This window comes from the organism of the source record quoted next, unplaced genomic scaffold (genome assembly GCF_019419815.1).
Source record: "Pyrus x bretschneideri cultivar Hongxiangsu unplaced genomic scaffold, Pyrus_bretschneideri_v1 Contig6, whole genome shotgun sequence".
NCBI lineage: Eukaryota > Viridiplantae > Streptophyta > Magnoliopsida > Rosales > Rosaceae > Pyrus > Pyrus x bretschneideri.
Genome location: NW_025999798.1, coordinates 3,830,370 through 3,848,659, shown reverse-complemented (window position 1 = coordinate 3,848,659; position 18,290 = coordinate 3,830,370). Strand labels below are relative to the sequence as shown.

The 18,290-nt window shown below is 36.4% G+C and overlaps 2 protein-coding genes across 2 annotated transcripts; one reads left to right on the top strand and one right to left on the bottom strand.

Moving 5' to 3' along the window:
* Positions 1–6,801: 6,801 nt before the first annotated feature.
* On the top strand, positions 6,802–8,498 carry LOC125471455 (cytochrome P450 86B1-like). Its single transcript, XM_048571834.1, has one exon. It carries the CDS (start codon positions 6,802–6,804, stop codon positions 8,365–8,367), a length of 1,566 nt encoding a protein of 521 aa, XP_048427791.1. The 3' UTR covers positions 8,368–8,498.
* A 381-nt stretch (positions 8,499–8,879) lies between these two features.
* On the bottom strand, positions 8,880–12,651 carry LOC125471454 (glycosyl hydrolase 5 family protein-like). Its single transcript, XM_048571833.1, has 4 exons — positions 12,244–12,651; positions 10,572–10,819; positions 9,876–10,396; positions 8,880–9,610 (listed from the first exon to the last, which is right to left on the bottom strand). Exons 1-4 carry the CDS (start codon positions 12,634–12,636, stop codon positions 9,165–9,167), a joined length of 1,608 nt encoding a protein of 535 aa, XP_048427790.1. The 5' UTR covers positions 12,637–12,651; the 3' UTR covers positions 8,880–9,164.
* Positions 12,652–18,290: the final 5,639 nt, after the last annotated feature.

Genomic DNA, 18,290 nt, shown 5'->3' with positions numbered 1-18,290 from the left:
TTTCTTTTATATAGATAAGATTCCAAAACTTTGGCCATGCTCATGAGGGACCAGGGGATTGCTTGAGATATGGTAGGAAGTAGGAAACAAAAAGGAATAAGTGTTGATATATATGACAAGATACTAACATAAAATAGCCTAATATGCAAGAATTTTTTTTTAAAGTGTCCGGTACTCAATCAGGCACTTCACGTGTCATATAATAAATGGAAGAATAAGAGAAAATATATCATTTTGTTGAGTAGCCTGGATTTCATTCATAAGATTCAAAATCAATTGACTCACTAACACATGCTTACTATCGAATTGTTCCTTTCTATTAAGACACATAGCGTATCGCTTTACTTGAAAACAAAATCTCGCCTAATATGCTCGGAAAGGATAAATATAAATCTTTTGTTTTTATCAGCTGGAAAAGACAAAAATATGAAAGAAACAGGGAAAAGCCTCAAGAAATCCAAGGTAAAAGGGGAATATTACTATTGTTCAAGATCTCTAATAGGGGCCAGAGTCTTTCGAAACTCAGAAGAGCCAAAGGTAAATCAAGTTGGGCGCATAACCGACACAAATTAGAAAACATTACACAGATCACCCACCCATAAAATTGATCTTCAGATACAAGTTTTGATAAAGGGATGCGGTCTTTAGTCTTCAACATTTTTTTTATTAAAACCTTAATAGTATTCAAAGTTTGATCAAAGTCCCTTGACTTTGTACACCTTATTATAATATTATTAATGTTTATATTTCTATAGTCTTGACATTAATTGTTTGATATCTTATGAGATTTATAATGTAACATCCCACATCGTCCAAGGGAGTGGATCATGTAAGTCTTATATGTATATTCACATCTCTACCTAGCACGAGGCATTTTGGGAGCTCACTGGCTTCGGTTTTTGTAGGAACTCCGAAGTTAAGCGAGAAAGGGGCCAGAGCATTCCCAGGATGGGTGACCCACTAGGAAGTTCTGCTTATCTGAGTTCCCAGAAACAAAACTCTGAGGGCATGGTCGGGACCCAAAGCGGACAATATCGTGCTACGGTGGAGTCGAGCCCGGGATATGGTGAGGGCCCGGGTCGGGATGTGACAATTTGGTATCAGGATTGGCCTAACATCCCACATCGCCCAGGGGAATGTATCTTGTAAGCCTTATATGTATATTCCCATATCTACCTAGCAAAATATGGGTACAAAAATAAATTAATACATGGGTGTACATGGGTGCAAATTAAAACTAAAAAGAAAATAGTACAAATTTGAAAAAAGGGTTGCAAATTAAAAGTGGGTACAAACTAAAAATATAAATATAAGATACAAATTTTGGCCTAACATCCCACATCGCCCAAGGGAGTGGATCTTGTAAGCCTTATATGTATATTCTCATCTCTACCTAGCAAAATATGGGCACAAAAATAAATTAATACATGGGTGCAAATTAAAACTAAAAAGAAAATAGTACAAATTTGAAAATAGGGTTGCAAATTAAAAGTGGGTACAAACTAAAAATATAAATATAAGATACAAAGTTTAGCCATAAAATATAAATATACGGTATACCATATGTAATTTTTCTCACACTAAATGAATATTTTACAAATTTAATGTAATTATGTTGTATATTGAAATAATGACATTCATTAAAGCCTAAGAACCTTGATAAAAAAATTACAAAGAAATAAGGTTTTGGTCAATGAAAAAGAATAATTAGAACCTAATTTCTCCTTTGATTAAATTTCTTATGGTATTCCTTGAGTGAAAGTTTCAGTTTTAAAATGTGGACATGTAGAATCAGCAATATGCTTATTATATATATATATTATTTTTTTTTTCCTTAAAGGATGATTGTCACATCCCAGCTCGAGCCCCCACCACATTCCAGACTCAACTCCACCGTAGCACGATATTGTCTGCTTTGGGCCTCGACCACGTCATCACAGTTTTGTTTATAGAAACTCACACGAGAACTTCCCAGTGGGTCACCCATCATGGGATTGCTCTCGCGCAAACTCGCTTAACTTCAAAGTTCCGATGGAACCTGAAGCCAGTAAGCTCCCAAAAGACCTCGTGCTAGGTAGAGATGAGAATATACATATAAGGCTTATATGATCCACTCCCCTAGGCAATGTGGGATGTTACAATAGCGTAACGTCGAAGTGCGTATATAATAAAGTGAAGTTAAAATAGTTGTACTGAAAACAATACCGAAAATAGAAAAACTTCATCTACACACCCCGTAGGCGTCACGTGTCCCGAAGATGAGTGTGTGGTATCTTTGGGTTAAGCCTAAACAATAAATAAACAACTAAACGTAGACGGACCTAGATGTCCACTTGCTTAACGAGTTCAACAATTAAACTCTCAATATTATGGTTTGCAGCTCGTAATACCAAAACTCACTGTTGTCCCGATAAGTAAGTAACAAATTCCAGAGGATGCAGTATTACCATCATGCCCCTCATTGGGAAAATACGCATAAATCATCCAATTAGCGCCTTAATCGCGATCATGTCGGAGAAAATTACACCCCTCGCTGGAGCTTATGGAGTCTCAGGTTTTCGAAGTCAAACCACTTAACAAAAGGTATCACCGTGTTCTAGGGTTCGAGAAGAGTAAGAATCTGGAAACACCAAGTTCGATCCGTAGTGTTTTGGTTTAGTTTGAGGGTGAATGCTCTCGGTTGTACGGACGGGGAAGAAAATTCGAGAAAGAGAGAGAGGATGTAGGTTGCACGTGTGCTTATGAGTGTGGCCACAGGTTGGCCATATTAAAATGGCCTTAAGCCCTAATTGTCACATCCCGACCCGGGCCCCCACCACATCCCGGGCTCGACTCTACCGTAGCACGATATTGTCCACTTTGGGCCCCTACCACACCCTCATGGTTTTGTTTACGGGAACTCACACGAGAACTTCCCAGTGGATCATCCAACCTGGGATTGCTCTCACGTGAACTCGCTTAACTTCGGAGTTCCGATGGAAGCCGAAGCCAGTGAGCTCCCAAAAGGCCTCGTGCTAGGTAGAGATAGGAATATATATATATAAGGCTTACATGATCCACTCCTCTGGGCGATGTGGGATGTTACAATCCACCCCCCTTAGGGGCCCAACATCCTCGTCGGCACACTTCCGGCCAGGGATTGGTTTTGAAACCAAATTGTCACATCCCAGCCCAGGCCCCTACCACATTCCGGGCTCGACTTCACGTAGCACGATATTGTCCACTTTGAGCCTCTACCACACCCTCACAGTTTTGTTTCTGGGAACTCACACAAGAACTTCCCAATGGGTCACCCATCTTAGGATTTTCCTCGCATAAACTCTCTTAACTTCGGAATTCTGATGGAACCCGAAACCAATAAGCTCCCAAAAGGCCTCGTGCTAGATAGAGATGAGAATATACATATAAGGCTTACAGGATCCACTCCCCTAGGCGATGTGGGATGTTACAATGATAATGCATTAGGTGAGCTACACAGAAGGCTTGGTCGTCGGATTATAATAATAGAAATCTTACTTTCTAAACCTACACAAGGCGAAAAGAAAGAACCAAGACTAGGATTAGCCATCAACTACAAGTGGGCAAATTTATTCCCTCTCAGAGCGATTAGAAAGTGCTCTCCCTGATAGAATGGCCCCTCCGCCCCCTATCTTCAAAATTTATTAAATAAAGAAAAGTGAAAATAAAAGAACACAACTTTATAAAATTTGGTTGGTTGCTGGGTTTTTTTTGTTTATGTGTATCTTGAAAGATGCGTATAAAAGTGAAGTTTGATGATGAGAAATGATATACATACACTTTTTTAGAATCTCACGCACTCTGCTGATGTACGAAATTTATTGGACCTTGAGTCAACGTAAAGTGTGTGGAGACCTTCACGAGTGCGCTCTAATCAAGGGTGGGCAAACGAAGCAACATGCAAGGAAGATTGAATAAGCATCGAAAGACACCGGTGTGGTAGCAGCCTAAGAGCCTCCGATGCTTAAGTTAACAAAGTATGTTGAAGACGCCATGAGGGTGAATTTAGCTTTAATATAGTATTTAAGTAGGAAAGATAGTTAACCTTTTAAACGGAATAGAAGTTACCATTTTATAGAGGCAAAGTTGGATAATATTTCTTGACTTCGACCAATATGCGTTGAACGCACTTAATTTGATTTTCATTACCTTGGAGCTTAGATCATGTATTATGGCAGATTATAGTATTGATTTTCAGGTTGAAATGGGGACCGAAACTCGTGCAATCCTGATATCCAATGCTGGAGGCCGTTTTATCCATCACACAAATCTAATAAAGAGATTTTGTTCCCAGTCTTTGAAATAAAACTCTTTGATGGGGCTCATTTGTGTCGTCTTACAAAAGATGTCGTCTTTTTTCTTTTTTTTTTGCCTTTTAATCAACAAACATATGGAGCGTCAATTTAAAGTTGAGTACAAAAAGTATATAATGATCTTTATCCACGTCTACGACTAAACGTTATAGTAATATAATTTCTTGTTAAATTTTGTTCTTAAGTGCAACCTCAACACATTTGGATTAGTAACGTACATTTTCATACAGAATACCCTTCTTGCAGAGAAATTATATTTTAATATGCCTTCAGAATCTTAAGTGAGAGTCTGAGATACCCTTTTTTATAAGGAGAGTATGAGATTATCCCTAGGTCATTACAACTTTAAATTACCCCCCAAAACGATGCATCCTATTTCTTCGGCAAAATACAAATTAATTTCGAGATGCGAATTGTTAAATGGCAGTCTGGTAGAAGGATATCCCCGGTTGAATTGGATAAAAAATTTGGGGTTATGTTATTAATAATTAAAAATAGTGGAATTATAGGGAGATCAAATATTTTAAACTAAATTTGCAAATCAAATGATGTGATTGTAGATAATTAATTATTGATTAAATGTCGATTAACATGCTTGTTTTTTATCGGTGATGTATCGTTTGGTTTACAATTTGGTTCAAAAAAAGATTGTCATCATACACTCTTTTTAGCTATATAAACTTTTTTTTGTGAGTTATATATTTAGAGTGTATATAACATTTTTAGAGAGCGAATAACAACTATCAGAATTTATTAGAGAATTAAACTTTGATTGTTTAAAATGATAATGTAGAATATAATGAGGTTCTTCATCCATTGTCAATTGACTTTGATTCTAATTCCCTTTATATGATTTTTAATTTAGGTATTCGAAATGATAAACAAGTAGTTGTGTTTTTTTTCGAATAATGTTAGGGAGATCAAAATTTTAAATCAAATGATGTTTCACTAATAAAAAATAAACACATTAATCATTACTTAAGTAATAATTTAATCATCAACGTCCACATAATTTGATTTACAAAATTTAATTTAGAAATTTGGTCTCCCTAACATTAATCTTCTTTTTCTGTTGCCTTGTTTAAGGTTAATGCCCAACTGCTACCATTGCTTGATAAACGAGTAGTTGTCTTTCTTTTTCTCCTGTATCGCTTTTATTTAAGGGATTTCCAAAAATGTTTACTTAAGCAAAAAATTATAGTTGAGAAGTTTATAATTAAAGTTGGTCAAGCATAGCTTTTGATATACACGTTAACATTTTAAACACATCTAGTTCGACGGATTAACATGCTAACCACATTTACTTAATTGCCACCCAACTTATTGATCTCCTTTATTACTTCAACTCCTACCCACTTTATTCTCTCGCTAATTTGATTCTCTTTTCTCGGAAAACATGCTTTTATTCAAAACGAAATAAGCACAGTAAAGTAGGAGAGATTTTTTTCATATCTGCAAAACATAAGCCGATACATTACCCGTCATAAAGTATGTGGAGAGAGTTAAAGAAAATTGGGGATACACTATAGAATTAATTGTCATTATGGAGCCGACCTATTAACCCTTGGGCGGATACGAACGTATTTTAAGTAATTGTTATTTTGTACGACCGTAATGAAAGCGTAATTATCTAACTTTGGGCTCGTTTGAATATGCTTTTACAATGACTGAAAGCGTTTTTAAAAAAAATCTTTTTAGGTTCCAAAAGCACTTCACAAAAGCACTTGAAGTGCTTTTTGCAAGAAACACCAGTTATGTGCTTCTTTCAAAAAGCACTTTAAGTGTTTTTCCTGGATTTACTTGTATTTTTACTAAGGATTGGTTCTAAAAACATTTTCACCAAAAGCGCTTTTAATCATTTTAAAAGCATGTCCAAACAAGCTCTTATAAGCTCATTTGAGGTCGCTCCTCCCATCAAGTGAGATCCATTCTCAACAATAATTACACTGAAAAATCTCTCAATACATAGTATATGCGTCTGGACAGATTTTTCCAATTGCCAAGTATTCAAGCGGTTCTCTACATATATGTCATAATACAAGTGAAAAAATGATATATTTTTTCCCATCTCTTCACTTATTTTATGACACGTGGAGTATCCGCTTGACTACATGACATTTAGAAAAATTCCTCATGCGGCCGAAGAATCTCTAATTTAATCCCTCCATGTGGGGGGATATTTCACTGTGCCCGAACACGAAGTAGAACATCACGTGTCACTATATAAGTGATGATATTTTTTTATAAAGTAAGTGATGAGATACTTGTGTAAAAAAAACTAACAACTTAAAAAATGAAATTTCCCTCCGCTTATTCAATGACACGTGGTGTACCATCTCAATTCTAAGCACAATAAAAAATTTCTCCTCTACGTGGGGTCAAAAAAGCAGGTGGCACATTTCATATGAAACTAGCAACCTTAAAACTTCATTTCTCAAGTACTAAGCTCACAAAAGAATAATTGACAAACATGTTTTTTCTCTCCGAAATTATAAACTTGGTAGGCTTCTGGGATGCAGCTCTTGCCCTGTTTGGTCTTTTCATATTCACTTGCTTGCTAGAAAAGTTTACCAACAAGGGTCCAATGCTATGGCCAGTAGTGGGGATCGCACCCTCACTTTTTCTCAACATATCCAACATCTACGATTGGGCAACCCCAGCTCTGATCAGGGCCGGAGGAACCTTTCGCTTCAGGGGAATGTGGTTCGGCGGGGCCCACGGGATTGTGACCATCGATCCTTCGAAAATCGAGTACATGCTCAAAACAAGATTTATCAACTTCCCAAAAGGCCAGTACTACAGGGAGAGGTTTCGTGATTTGCTCGGGGATGGGATTTTTAATGCGGACAGCGAAATGTGGAAGGAACAGAGAAGAATTGCAACTTCGGAGATGCATTCGAGCCGGTTTTCGGACCACTCGTTTCTTTCCATGCAAGTTTTGGTGCACGACAAGCTATTGAAGTTGATGGAGCATGTGGTGAGTTCTAAAAATGGTGTTGTTGATCTCCAAGAAGTGCTTCTTCGGTTTACTTTCGACAACATTTGCATCACGGCTCTTGGTATTGATCCAGGTTGCTTGGCTTTTGACTTGCCTGAAATTCCTTTCGCGAAAGCTTTCGAAGAAGCCACTGAACTGACTCTCTTCAGGTTCATGGTTCCACCTTTTGTGTGGAAGGTTATGAAGTTCTTCGAAATGGGGTACGAGAGGAGGCTCAAAGAATCAATTGGAATCGTGCATGACTTTGCCGGGAAGGTAGTGACAGAACGATGGAACGAATTAATTAAGCTCAGCGGGTTAAAAGATAGGTCTGATCTCCTGTCTAGGCTTATGGAGTACACTGATCAAAACCCACAAGGACAAGGAAAACAAAAGCGCTTTTCGGATAAGTTCCTAACAGATTTCTGCATAAGTTTTATTTTAGCTGGGAGGGACACAAGCTCTGTGGCCTTAGCATGGTTCTTTTGGTTGGTGCAAAAAAACCCAAAAGTGGAAAACAAAATCCTCAAAGAAGTCAACGACATTTTAGGCGGACGCGAATGCAGTCAGAAAAATCCAATTTTTACAGTGGAAGAACTAAAGAAAATGGTGTATCTACAAGCAGCATTGTCAGAATCACTGAGGCTTTACCCAGCAGTGCCAATTGACATCAAAGAGGTTGTTGAAGACGATGTGTTCCCTGATGGCACCATGGTGAAAAAGGGAGGCCGGGTTCTATACTCGATTTTCTCCATGGCGCGAATCGAGTCCATATGGGGACGAGATTGCTTGGAGTTTAAGCCTGAAAGATGGATTAAAGACGGCGCTTATGTGAGCGAGAATCAATTCAAGTATCCGGTGTTTAACGCTGGTCCAAGGTTGTGCTTGGGGAAGAAGTTTGCCTACATGCAGATGAAAATGGTGGCTGCTGCCATTCTGTTGAGGTATGAGGTTAAAGTTGTTGAAGAACATAATGTAGTTCCAAAGTTGACAACCACACTATACATGCAGAATGGGTTGCTTGTAACTCTCAAGCCTAGGTTTCTTACAACTCTGTGAGTGTGAGGAATTGTCGAGCATTTATTTTTTAACTATTTATGGAAATCCTAGGCTGCTGTTCTATGTTCCTCTTGGGCAACTGGTCCATGGAATAAACTTGATATGGTAAAACCACAGGCAGTACAAGCTTTCTTTGTTGTCCTAGCAGCTAGAAATTGGAATAATGCGACAGACTGGCAGTTAAAGGATCTGGCAGTGGACCACATCTTTCCAGCCACACTCACAAAGAGTGGGATCCATCTGCATTGGACCCACTCTATTTGAGTGTGGCCAAACAAAAGACGTGGTGATAACGACGTAGTGCACCAATCGGTCATCTATCGCCTCCAAGCCTAATATTGGAAAGTAAATACTCAAAAATGATTTTCTGATTCGTGTGCAAGTCTCTAGTTTATTTGAAGTCTTGACCAATAAGTGAACACATATTAATTATATTGGTTATATGCAATTCTAATTCTACCACTTCTTACATGGTATCAGAGCACGATTATTTGGCAAATGTGAAGACAGAATAAAACATAATAATTAGGATTTCATTCTTGTTTGCTCGTCTTAAGAGATATGAATTACAGTTCGAATTTTTTCCTACTCCTTTAGGCAACCACTTCGGCATATAGGCTTTTAACAAAAAAAAAGATCGTTGATATGCAAAGCGAACCTGAATTACTTTCCATCTTAATCTGCCGCGACCACACATTTTTATTTTACAAACACATATTTGCGTCTTTAGACATAAAGTACAAGACCCTCCTTTGGTAGCTTCGGTCATTAGTTGCCTAATTTTTTATTTCCTACGCTTACAAACCTTCCTTCGATGGCGTCGAATTTATCAAGCTGTCCACGACTTTGAACCACTGGCTTGCGGGGTCGCACGAACTGTCTCCGCTTAAGCATTTGCAGGCATTTGTGACAATGGTTTTGTCGGAGTCTACATCCAGGCAAACTTCAGTACCATCCGTGGTCTTAGATTGAAGGTGCATCTGGGAATCCGAAATGGTCTCCCATTGCGAATTCGGGGTGGTGCACGGTATTCCCAATACTGCCGGCTTATTCAGTTGATCAGCTTGTATGCAGAAATCTATTTCATTCAGCAATAGGACCTTTGTGGATGAATAGGTCCAGCCTTGAGTCTGAGAGCATGGACCTAACTTCAAAGGGCCACGGGTTCCAACTTTTAGGAGGCAGAGGCCTGTGGCTGGATGGAATATGATTTTATGCAACGTGGGTGTATGTAAACCTGCCCCTGCAAACACCACAAGTACATTAATCTTAAGTATGTAAATTTGAGTAGACGTGGGCGTCGCACACATTGGCTAGAGCGGATGTGGTCTCCCCTATCAACCCGAGTTTAAATTTCCATCCCAACAGTTTATATTAGTTTAAAATAACATATTGGTTGTATCAGTCTCCCATGAGCACGCAGGAATTTTTGAGTAAAAAATCACTAGCATGCATGTCTGGGAGACTGACCTTAGAAAAATCGAACCAAGAAATCGAACACACTATACCTTTGATAGAAGTTTGGAGGACAGATAGTCTTTGAGTTAGGCTTGTATTCCTGATACCACTCCAATCCGAGTTCAAGATTCCATAATACTCTTCCATACCCGTCACCCCTTGCCTTAAATAATAACTCCCAACCAGGCTCCACTGAGCAAAATCCACATCAAGTTCAACAGCAGCAGCCATGAAGCAGTTTAAGTACCTGTTGTCAATTACATTGGTGCCCCTCTGGTCCACACCAAACTCGCTCACAAACAACGGAAATCCTCTGTAAAGCAAAAAACCTGACCTTCCCTTCATGTTATTGTACACATGGCCGCACACTTGATTGGCGTTGCCGCTCTTCCACTCCTGCCCGTCTGTAAATCCATACCAGTGAACCTCATATACCGTTTTCCCAGAAAATGTGAGCTTCACTGGTCGATTGGCAAGGAAAGACAAGTCTGCGTCAAACTTCAGGCCAGAGAGAATGACAAGCACATTTGGGTTTGCCTTGTGGACTGCCTCAGCTCCTCTTTGCATATACCTATATCATGCATAGTTCATAATAGTATGGTTAATTACCATTAATTCGTTTTTATCAGTGGTACATGCATACCACAAAGAAATCATTGTGATGTGCTTGGATATCGCCACTTGGGATAACCAATTCACTTATGTTATACTACGTGAGTTTGCTTGAAATGAAATGACGCACTTACGTGTACCAATCGTTAACATTCTGTTTGGGGCCTCGCAGCTCATTCCTCAAGCTCATGCCCACCACATTGCGCACACCATGGAACAACGCTGCCATTCGAGTTAGGCCAACGATCCAATTGTCAGGGTTGAAATACTTGTCGCCGAAGAAACCATTGTCGTCAGTGTTGCTGCAACACCATCCAGGCTTGCTTAAGTGATTGTCCAGTACAACCATCACATTGTTTTTCCCAAGGCTAGAAACCACCGCCTACACGTGGACGTAATAAGCAGTTATTAACCTTGCTTAAACTAATAAACCTGTAAAGTAAAATTGGAACATGTAGACTCTCGATCTTCACCTCTCTAGTCTGTTCTGCAGGTAATCAGCCACCCCTAAATTTAAATCCATGTCATATGAAACTGGCCGTTTGATTAATAACCAATTCGTTTTTTTTTTTTTTTTTTTTTTTAATCTGAAAACCGAAATCTTGTTTCATAATTACTTTCAGTTTTCATTTTTTTTGCCAAAAAACTGAAAGTAATCTTGAGTTTTCAAAAATTGGCCTTGGATGTTCACGTTTTGGTTTTTAGTTTTCAAAACTTAAAGTAGTTACCAAAAAACATTTCAATTTTCAAAAAGTTGAAAACTAAAAACGAAATGGTTATCAAACAATCCCAAACTTTTATTTCTTATGATCAATAAATTTTTTAATTTACACTCGTGTTAAAACATGCGTATAACAGAACCTGTCATTTATCAATGTTACAATAATTAGATTAGTAATACCAGGTTGCAGTGTTAATGTCCGATGGTGCACAACAATTTATTGGGTTATTTATTCTGCAGATGCAAGTGCTAACATTGTCGACTACGGATTTATAGAAAAGAAATTTGTAAATATCATGATAGCATGGACCGAGATATATAACGATTATCTTTAGTCATTGGATTCATTTGTTTCATGCTATGAGCCAGTCTATTCTGGATTTTGTACGATTGTAGCTCTTCATTTAAAGTTGTCCTTGACTTGTTTGGTAATGAAAACTAATCGGAAACTCACTTTTAATAATTTTCAAACTTTGGCTTTCAATTTTTCAAAATTAAAGAACTTACCAAATAAGTTTTCAGTGCATACGGTCTCTTGCAGAAAAACTAATCTTACCGACAGAGATTTTTTACTGTAGAAATGTAATCTGAAACATTAATGTCATAATACAAGTAGATGGACATTTGAAAAAAAAAAATTACTCCCCACTCATACGGTCAGACTATAACACTTAGTGCAGCGAGCCGTATTTTCGGTACACTAAAAAAAATTTCATACAAATACTTGTGGGGTCCATGCAGAATATCATAGTTAAGCAAACGAAAATAAAAACTCACCTCAATTATATTTTTCATTTTATATCACTCAATATTTGACACGTAGAATGACCTTTTTAAAGCGATAATATAGCAACGAGTAATGCTAGAAAGACTAAATTTGTAGACAAAGTTTTAAAAACTAAATAACATGAAAGTTGATGATTGATTTATTACTTAGATATTGATAAACATGTTTATTCTTATTGGTGACGTATTATTTAATTTGTAAATTTAATCTCTAAATTTAATCTATCTAGCATTACCTTTTAACAACCCCTAAAAAAGTATCTACATTATTTTTCCCGTGAAAATCAGAGAACTTGTACCTGGAAAGCTTTTATAAGGGAGAGATCGACGAAGCCGGGATTGTTGGACTGGAGACCAGAAATGGAACCGAGCAGCCCAAGGCTCTGAAACGACTGACGAACAGTGACTTCTGCCAGCGTCGAATTGGTGGCCAAGGAAAGCGGCCACGTCAGCCTGACGCAGTTGAACCCCAGCGACGTGATGCGCTTGGTGATTGCGTTCACCGGCTGCTTACTTAGGCCTTCGGCAAGGACGGTGTCGAGATGCGACACCCAATTCACGCAGGCCAGCTTCACGCGCCTCCCATTCTCGTCGACGATCCACCGCGTGTGGGTGGAGAGTGGGAGGGCTGGGACTGCGATGAGAGAAAGGATGGAGAGAAAGGAGAAGAGTGAGATGATCGGCCTCGACATGGCTAGGATGTTAGTTGAGAATTTATGGGAGCTCTTAATCTATATACTGCTGATTGATAGGCCCACCACACTCCATGCAGTTCACTCCATGCACTTCAAAACAATAAGATAAAAAAATTGGGGTTTTTAACGAAAAGTCCACTGTACTGTTCATTTTAATCAAAAATTACATTTTTACACTAAAAAGTCAATCATGTTACTATTTACTTTACCTTTTATTTTGTTCTTATCGTTAAAACTCAAAGTTTTGAAACCTTTTTTATTAGTTTTCCTTAAAATAGTTACAATTTACAAGGCTTTTTACCCGGTATGCATTTATCATGCTTCGGATTGTGTAAATTAATACAAGGTTTTTTACTAAATACACGATGAGGCGATTTTATTTATATATTTTTTTTCTTATTTTTGGTATACTTTAGTGATTATTTTGGTGAGATTTTGATGTTTTATTATGTATTTTTAATGTAGAACATGCAAACTCATTTTTGGTATAAAACGATGAACCAGTGGAATTTTTTAATAATTTCAATTGGAGCAGGTTCGTGAGTCTGTCAAGAAAGTTGTGTCAAAATTTTAGAATTTTATCCCGAAGTATTTGATTGCAGCAAATTAATTTTGGTACAACACGCAGTGTTGGCAGATTGAGCTGCAAGGCTCATTTGCGATTTGGGCTTCAAGATGTGGTTCTTGGACTTGGGTTCTTCTACAAACTTGCAGAGGACATCCTAAGCTTTAATTCAAGTCATTTTGAACATGTTTTGGCCATGACGATCCAAAAATGTGGGAATTTTTCAATTGGCCAAATTTCCTACCTTGATTTAGATTGTGATTTTAAGTTATCGTTTTATTATTTTGTTCCGAGTTTTTTGAAGACCTTTCATAGGAAGCTTTATAGTAGTATAAATAAGGCTTATTCGGCCATTATGGTCCTCTAAGCACCACTTTGGAAAACTAAGCTTAGAGAGCTATTTGACCATTCAACTTCATTTTACAAGGTGTCTTCAATCATTTTCTTCTTTATGATATTTTGCTTTTTAAGTATGATTATGCGTAACTAATTCCTTTTGCTAGAGCAAGGCCACAAGCTTTGCAAAAATATGTAGGTTCTTTTCAATTTACTTATGATATTATGCATGTATGTTTTGAATTATTAATCTTCGTGTTTGAAACTATCTAATAGTTGTGATGATTGGCCATCATTAGGATGTTTAAAAAAGTAATTTGATGCAATTTTGGTCTGAAGGTTCTTTGAAATTGGCTATGATTTATTGTGGTTAATAATTGTAAGTTCACTTACACTCTGTTTGGATATAGTAAAATAAAACATAATTTCATTTAAAATACAGAATTTGGGATGGGAAAGCAATTTTCCCTCATTTGGGAAGTTGTAGCGTGAGAATAGCCAATTTCTACGAGAAAAAAAGGGGAAATTGGGGATGAAGATTTCCAAGTTTAATTTCCGTCTAAATAGGTGGAATTTCACAATTCCAACAACGACGAGAATCCCAAATTCATCAGCTGGAAATCTTGCACGCACCAAATTTGAAATTTCATGATTAGGGCGTCAAACTGGGATGATTAGCACCAAAGTTCACAATAAAAGGGTTGCATCTTCACTCTGTTAACTCTCCAATCTTCGAAGGGATTCTCGCTCGTGCTTCATCTTCTTCCTTCGTTCTAGGTCAACCTCTTCTCTCTTCTTTCTTGAATTATTTTAAGCTTTTTGGGTATACTTGTTATAGCAATTGTGAATTTTGCTGATAGTCATACGCTTGGTGCGCTTATTAGGTTTTTTTCCCCGATTGAATTGTGTATTGGGTATGTAACCTTATCTAGGAAAGGGGGAAGGTTTTTGGGTCTGTAACATTGTTTGGGAAAAAGGGAAGATTTTTGGTGGTGGTGGGTAAGGGGATACACATTATTGGCTCTTCCCTTGAATTGTTTCCTTCACTAGAAGAAAAGAAAACATAATCTAGCAGTCCTCCATTTTTAGTTTTTGATGGCCTTTGGTATTAGGTTAGAAGTTCCTTATTACAAATGTTCTTTTGAAGGTTAACAACAGCCAAGATTGAATGTGATTATTTTGTTAAGCCACCAAAGCAGTAATTGAAAGAAGGAATTACTCTCATGATACTAATGTCAGATCTTTCTTTCTTTACGAACCAACTGTTGATTTAAATGTAACTTGTATGGCTACTCATTCTTTTTTGTTCACTTTTGCCTCATATGTTTTTTGATTGCATAACCTCACTCTTAATTTCTTGCCTCAAAAACCTTGTGCGTCTACTACATGTATATCTACAACTTTTGGTTAAAACAAAAAGTTGCATATCCCATAACTATTGTTGCATATCACAATATATCTTTGTTCATATATTCAAACATGTATGGAAAATACTAATGTTGTAGACATGCTAACGAGGTTAAAGCGAAAGTGTGCTATAAATGAAGAGGAAAATAGGGAAAAAAAGAAAAATTATTGTCAGTACAATTATATATGTTATTGTCATTGTCATGCATTGGTATAGTAAGAGTGTTCTTCTCAATAGTGAGTGATATACTAAGTCAAAGTGGATTTAGTTGGGATGCAACCAAAAAGATGATAAGTGTAGATGAAGACTATGTCTGGCAAGAGTACGTGAAGGTATGACAAAATCATTGCTTTTCTTTTGTGTGTGTGATATTCTTTTAACTATTCTTATACTTATGGTTTGCTTTTTGATTTTTATGTTTTGACTGGTAGTCACATAGTGGTGCTGAAAGTTTTTGTTGGAAGGTCATTCCAAATTGGGATGATATAATGGATTTGTGTGGCAAAGATAAAGTCACGGGTGAAGGTGCTGAAACAGGTGTTGAAGCTGCTCCTCTGCATAATGAACCTAATCATATTGATTTGGATGATAAGCAAGGTTTAGAAGATATTGAAATTGTTAATGATACTACTTCAGCCAATGGTCAGAAGACTCAAAGCAAGAGAAAGCCAACAAATTTTGTTGATGTGCCTTATACAAAGAGAAAACCAACCACCCCTAAATATTTGATTGCAGATTCACTTGCCAAGATGGATGGCTTCATCCTTTCAAGACTATATTTGTGCAGATACAAAAAAGCTTGATCCAACAAAGGTATATGATGAAGTAAATGCAATACCAAATCTTACTGAAGAACAAATCAAAGCATATGCTTGGTTGATCGAAAATGACAAGCAATTTCTCATGTTAAAGACACTTCCAGTTGAGAAGAAAAAAAAAATGGTATTATTGTTTACTTTACGAGGCGCATAGGATTGTTTTCATTATATTTTCCATTTTAGTGTTTTTCAGTAAGATATTAGTTTTTTTTTTAAAAAAGCCTTGCATGTCATGAAAGTTCATTGACATTTGCAAGTGTGCTTTATTGGGATTTTCCTACTTCAATCAACTCTATCATATTATTGCAGACTCATCACATTATTGCACCTGTTAATTGTTGAAAAATTTAGACTCTGGTTTTAATTAACCAATGTCTTGCTGATGTATCATTTTGAATCGACTTGGTGATTTTTTAATTAATGTCTCATTTTTGTTTGATGACTTTAACCCTGATGATTTATAACTCGTTTAACATTTTTATTCAAATTTGTATTCCTCTATATAATACAAATTCTAGCGAATATCCAAACAATGAAATTTGGAATTCTTGTCATTTTTGTAATTTCTATGTATCCAACATCCAAACAATGAAATTTCAATTAACGAGAATTTAATTACTGTCATTTGTAATTCCCGTCATTTAAAATTATGTGATAATTTATAAATTCTTCATCCAAACATAGTGTTAGGGTGAACACCACGCCTTCAAGGTTGCATGGTTTTTCAAAGGGTTTTCATAATGCTTAATAAGTCTTTCATGTTCACATTTAATCCGAATGTCCGGACGGATTGCATGTTTGATATACCGTATAGATTCGAGGTCCAAATATAGCTTACTTTAGGAAAACCTAACTTTCAAAATATAGATGGGCAATTCATAAGTAATTGGGAGGAACTACATAGAATTGTTAATGTGACGGCGGAACCCTAGTGTCTTTTTAAATTGATTTTCAAAATTGTTTTCTTTTAGTTATATTCCTTTTGCCAAACCTTTTAAATTGTTTTTATTAAATTCATTTTTATAATTTTAAGACATAAAATCAATCTTTTCGAAACTTTGTTTTAAATAATTAATTAACAATTGGTTTTAAATAGAAATTGTTTTAAGAATCCTGTGAAGAATGACCTTGCTTAAGCCGACTATATTGTGATAACCTTGTTACTCTTGTAAGTATTTTAGATATTTTTATACCTACTTTTTTAGGTGGTAAAAATCCTATCAATATACATTTATGAATAATACCTTGCACCTAACTTTGATGTATATATTCAACTCTTGCGACAAACATATTATTATTGTACAAATATCATAAACTCAATTGTTTAATTTCTTATTTTTTATTTGAGGATGATCCCTCCAAAATATCATTAGAATCGAAAAATTGTTTAGTCATCCAAATGTATGAAGCAAGTTGACAATGTATGTACCAAATAACATATTTACAATAAACTGTCCAAGTATCTGATACAATTAAATGACTAAAAATCTATCATTTGAATTCTAAAAGTATCTTTAGATGATGAATAACAAACAAGATCTTTGGTAATTTCCAATCACCAATTTTACATCAACTAATGAATTACATAATTTTACAGGGCAGCCTTACTTGATTAACCCTAGTATGTAATTAATTTCTTAATCTGCCACGACCAAATAGCTGGTAATTTCTTTACAACTATATGTTTGCGTCATTTAATATTGTGCAAGACATATTAAGGAGCTGGTGGTTTTGGGCATGTGCAATAAGTTCCCTTGCACATGGCTCCAAATTATAAATGACCCTAAAAATATGATATCATCTACGTATCTATTAACTTGTTAAAAACTTCGTATTTGGAAAATTTTCTAGGTTCTGAATAAGAGAAACATGACATCCATATGCAAAAGCGGACTTTTATGTTTTTGGTTTGGTTCTGCCTGCTTTATTCTAAATTGTCCTTATTAATACAACTATAGACATATAAATTAACTTTGTAGCAGGAGTTTTTATACAAGGGTCATTAAGTTAATTGCCTCAGTATACGAGCAACTGCGTTGATTTGGAGAATGGGGCTTCTAGGAGTCGAAGTTGATTAAGAATTGGTGAATTCTAAACATGGCGGTGTTGATCTCCAAGAAGTGCTTCTTTAGTTTACTTTCGACAACATTTGCATCACAACTCATTAATTCGAATATATGGTACAGCTGCCGGACTAAAGAATTTCTCTTTATATAGAGAATAAAATATCATTATTAGGCCTCTTATTAGGTTTTCATTTTTAATGTACTTGTATTTACTATATACTGTACATTTAAGGATGAATGAAAAATAAGTTGAGTCAAACACAATTTTTACATCTTCCAAATTCGATTTGAGCAAAAGTTGGAAGAAAAGCAGCTGCTTTTCAAGCGTAAGTGTGAAGTTTGCTTTTTTCCACCGCTAACTTTCAAAATAAGTAAAAAGTGGGAATTGTACCAAACAATCTAGCAACCTAAAACTTTTTAAAAAGCAGATTCTAGGCCGAAAAAGCAGGCCCAAATCG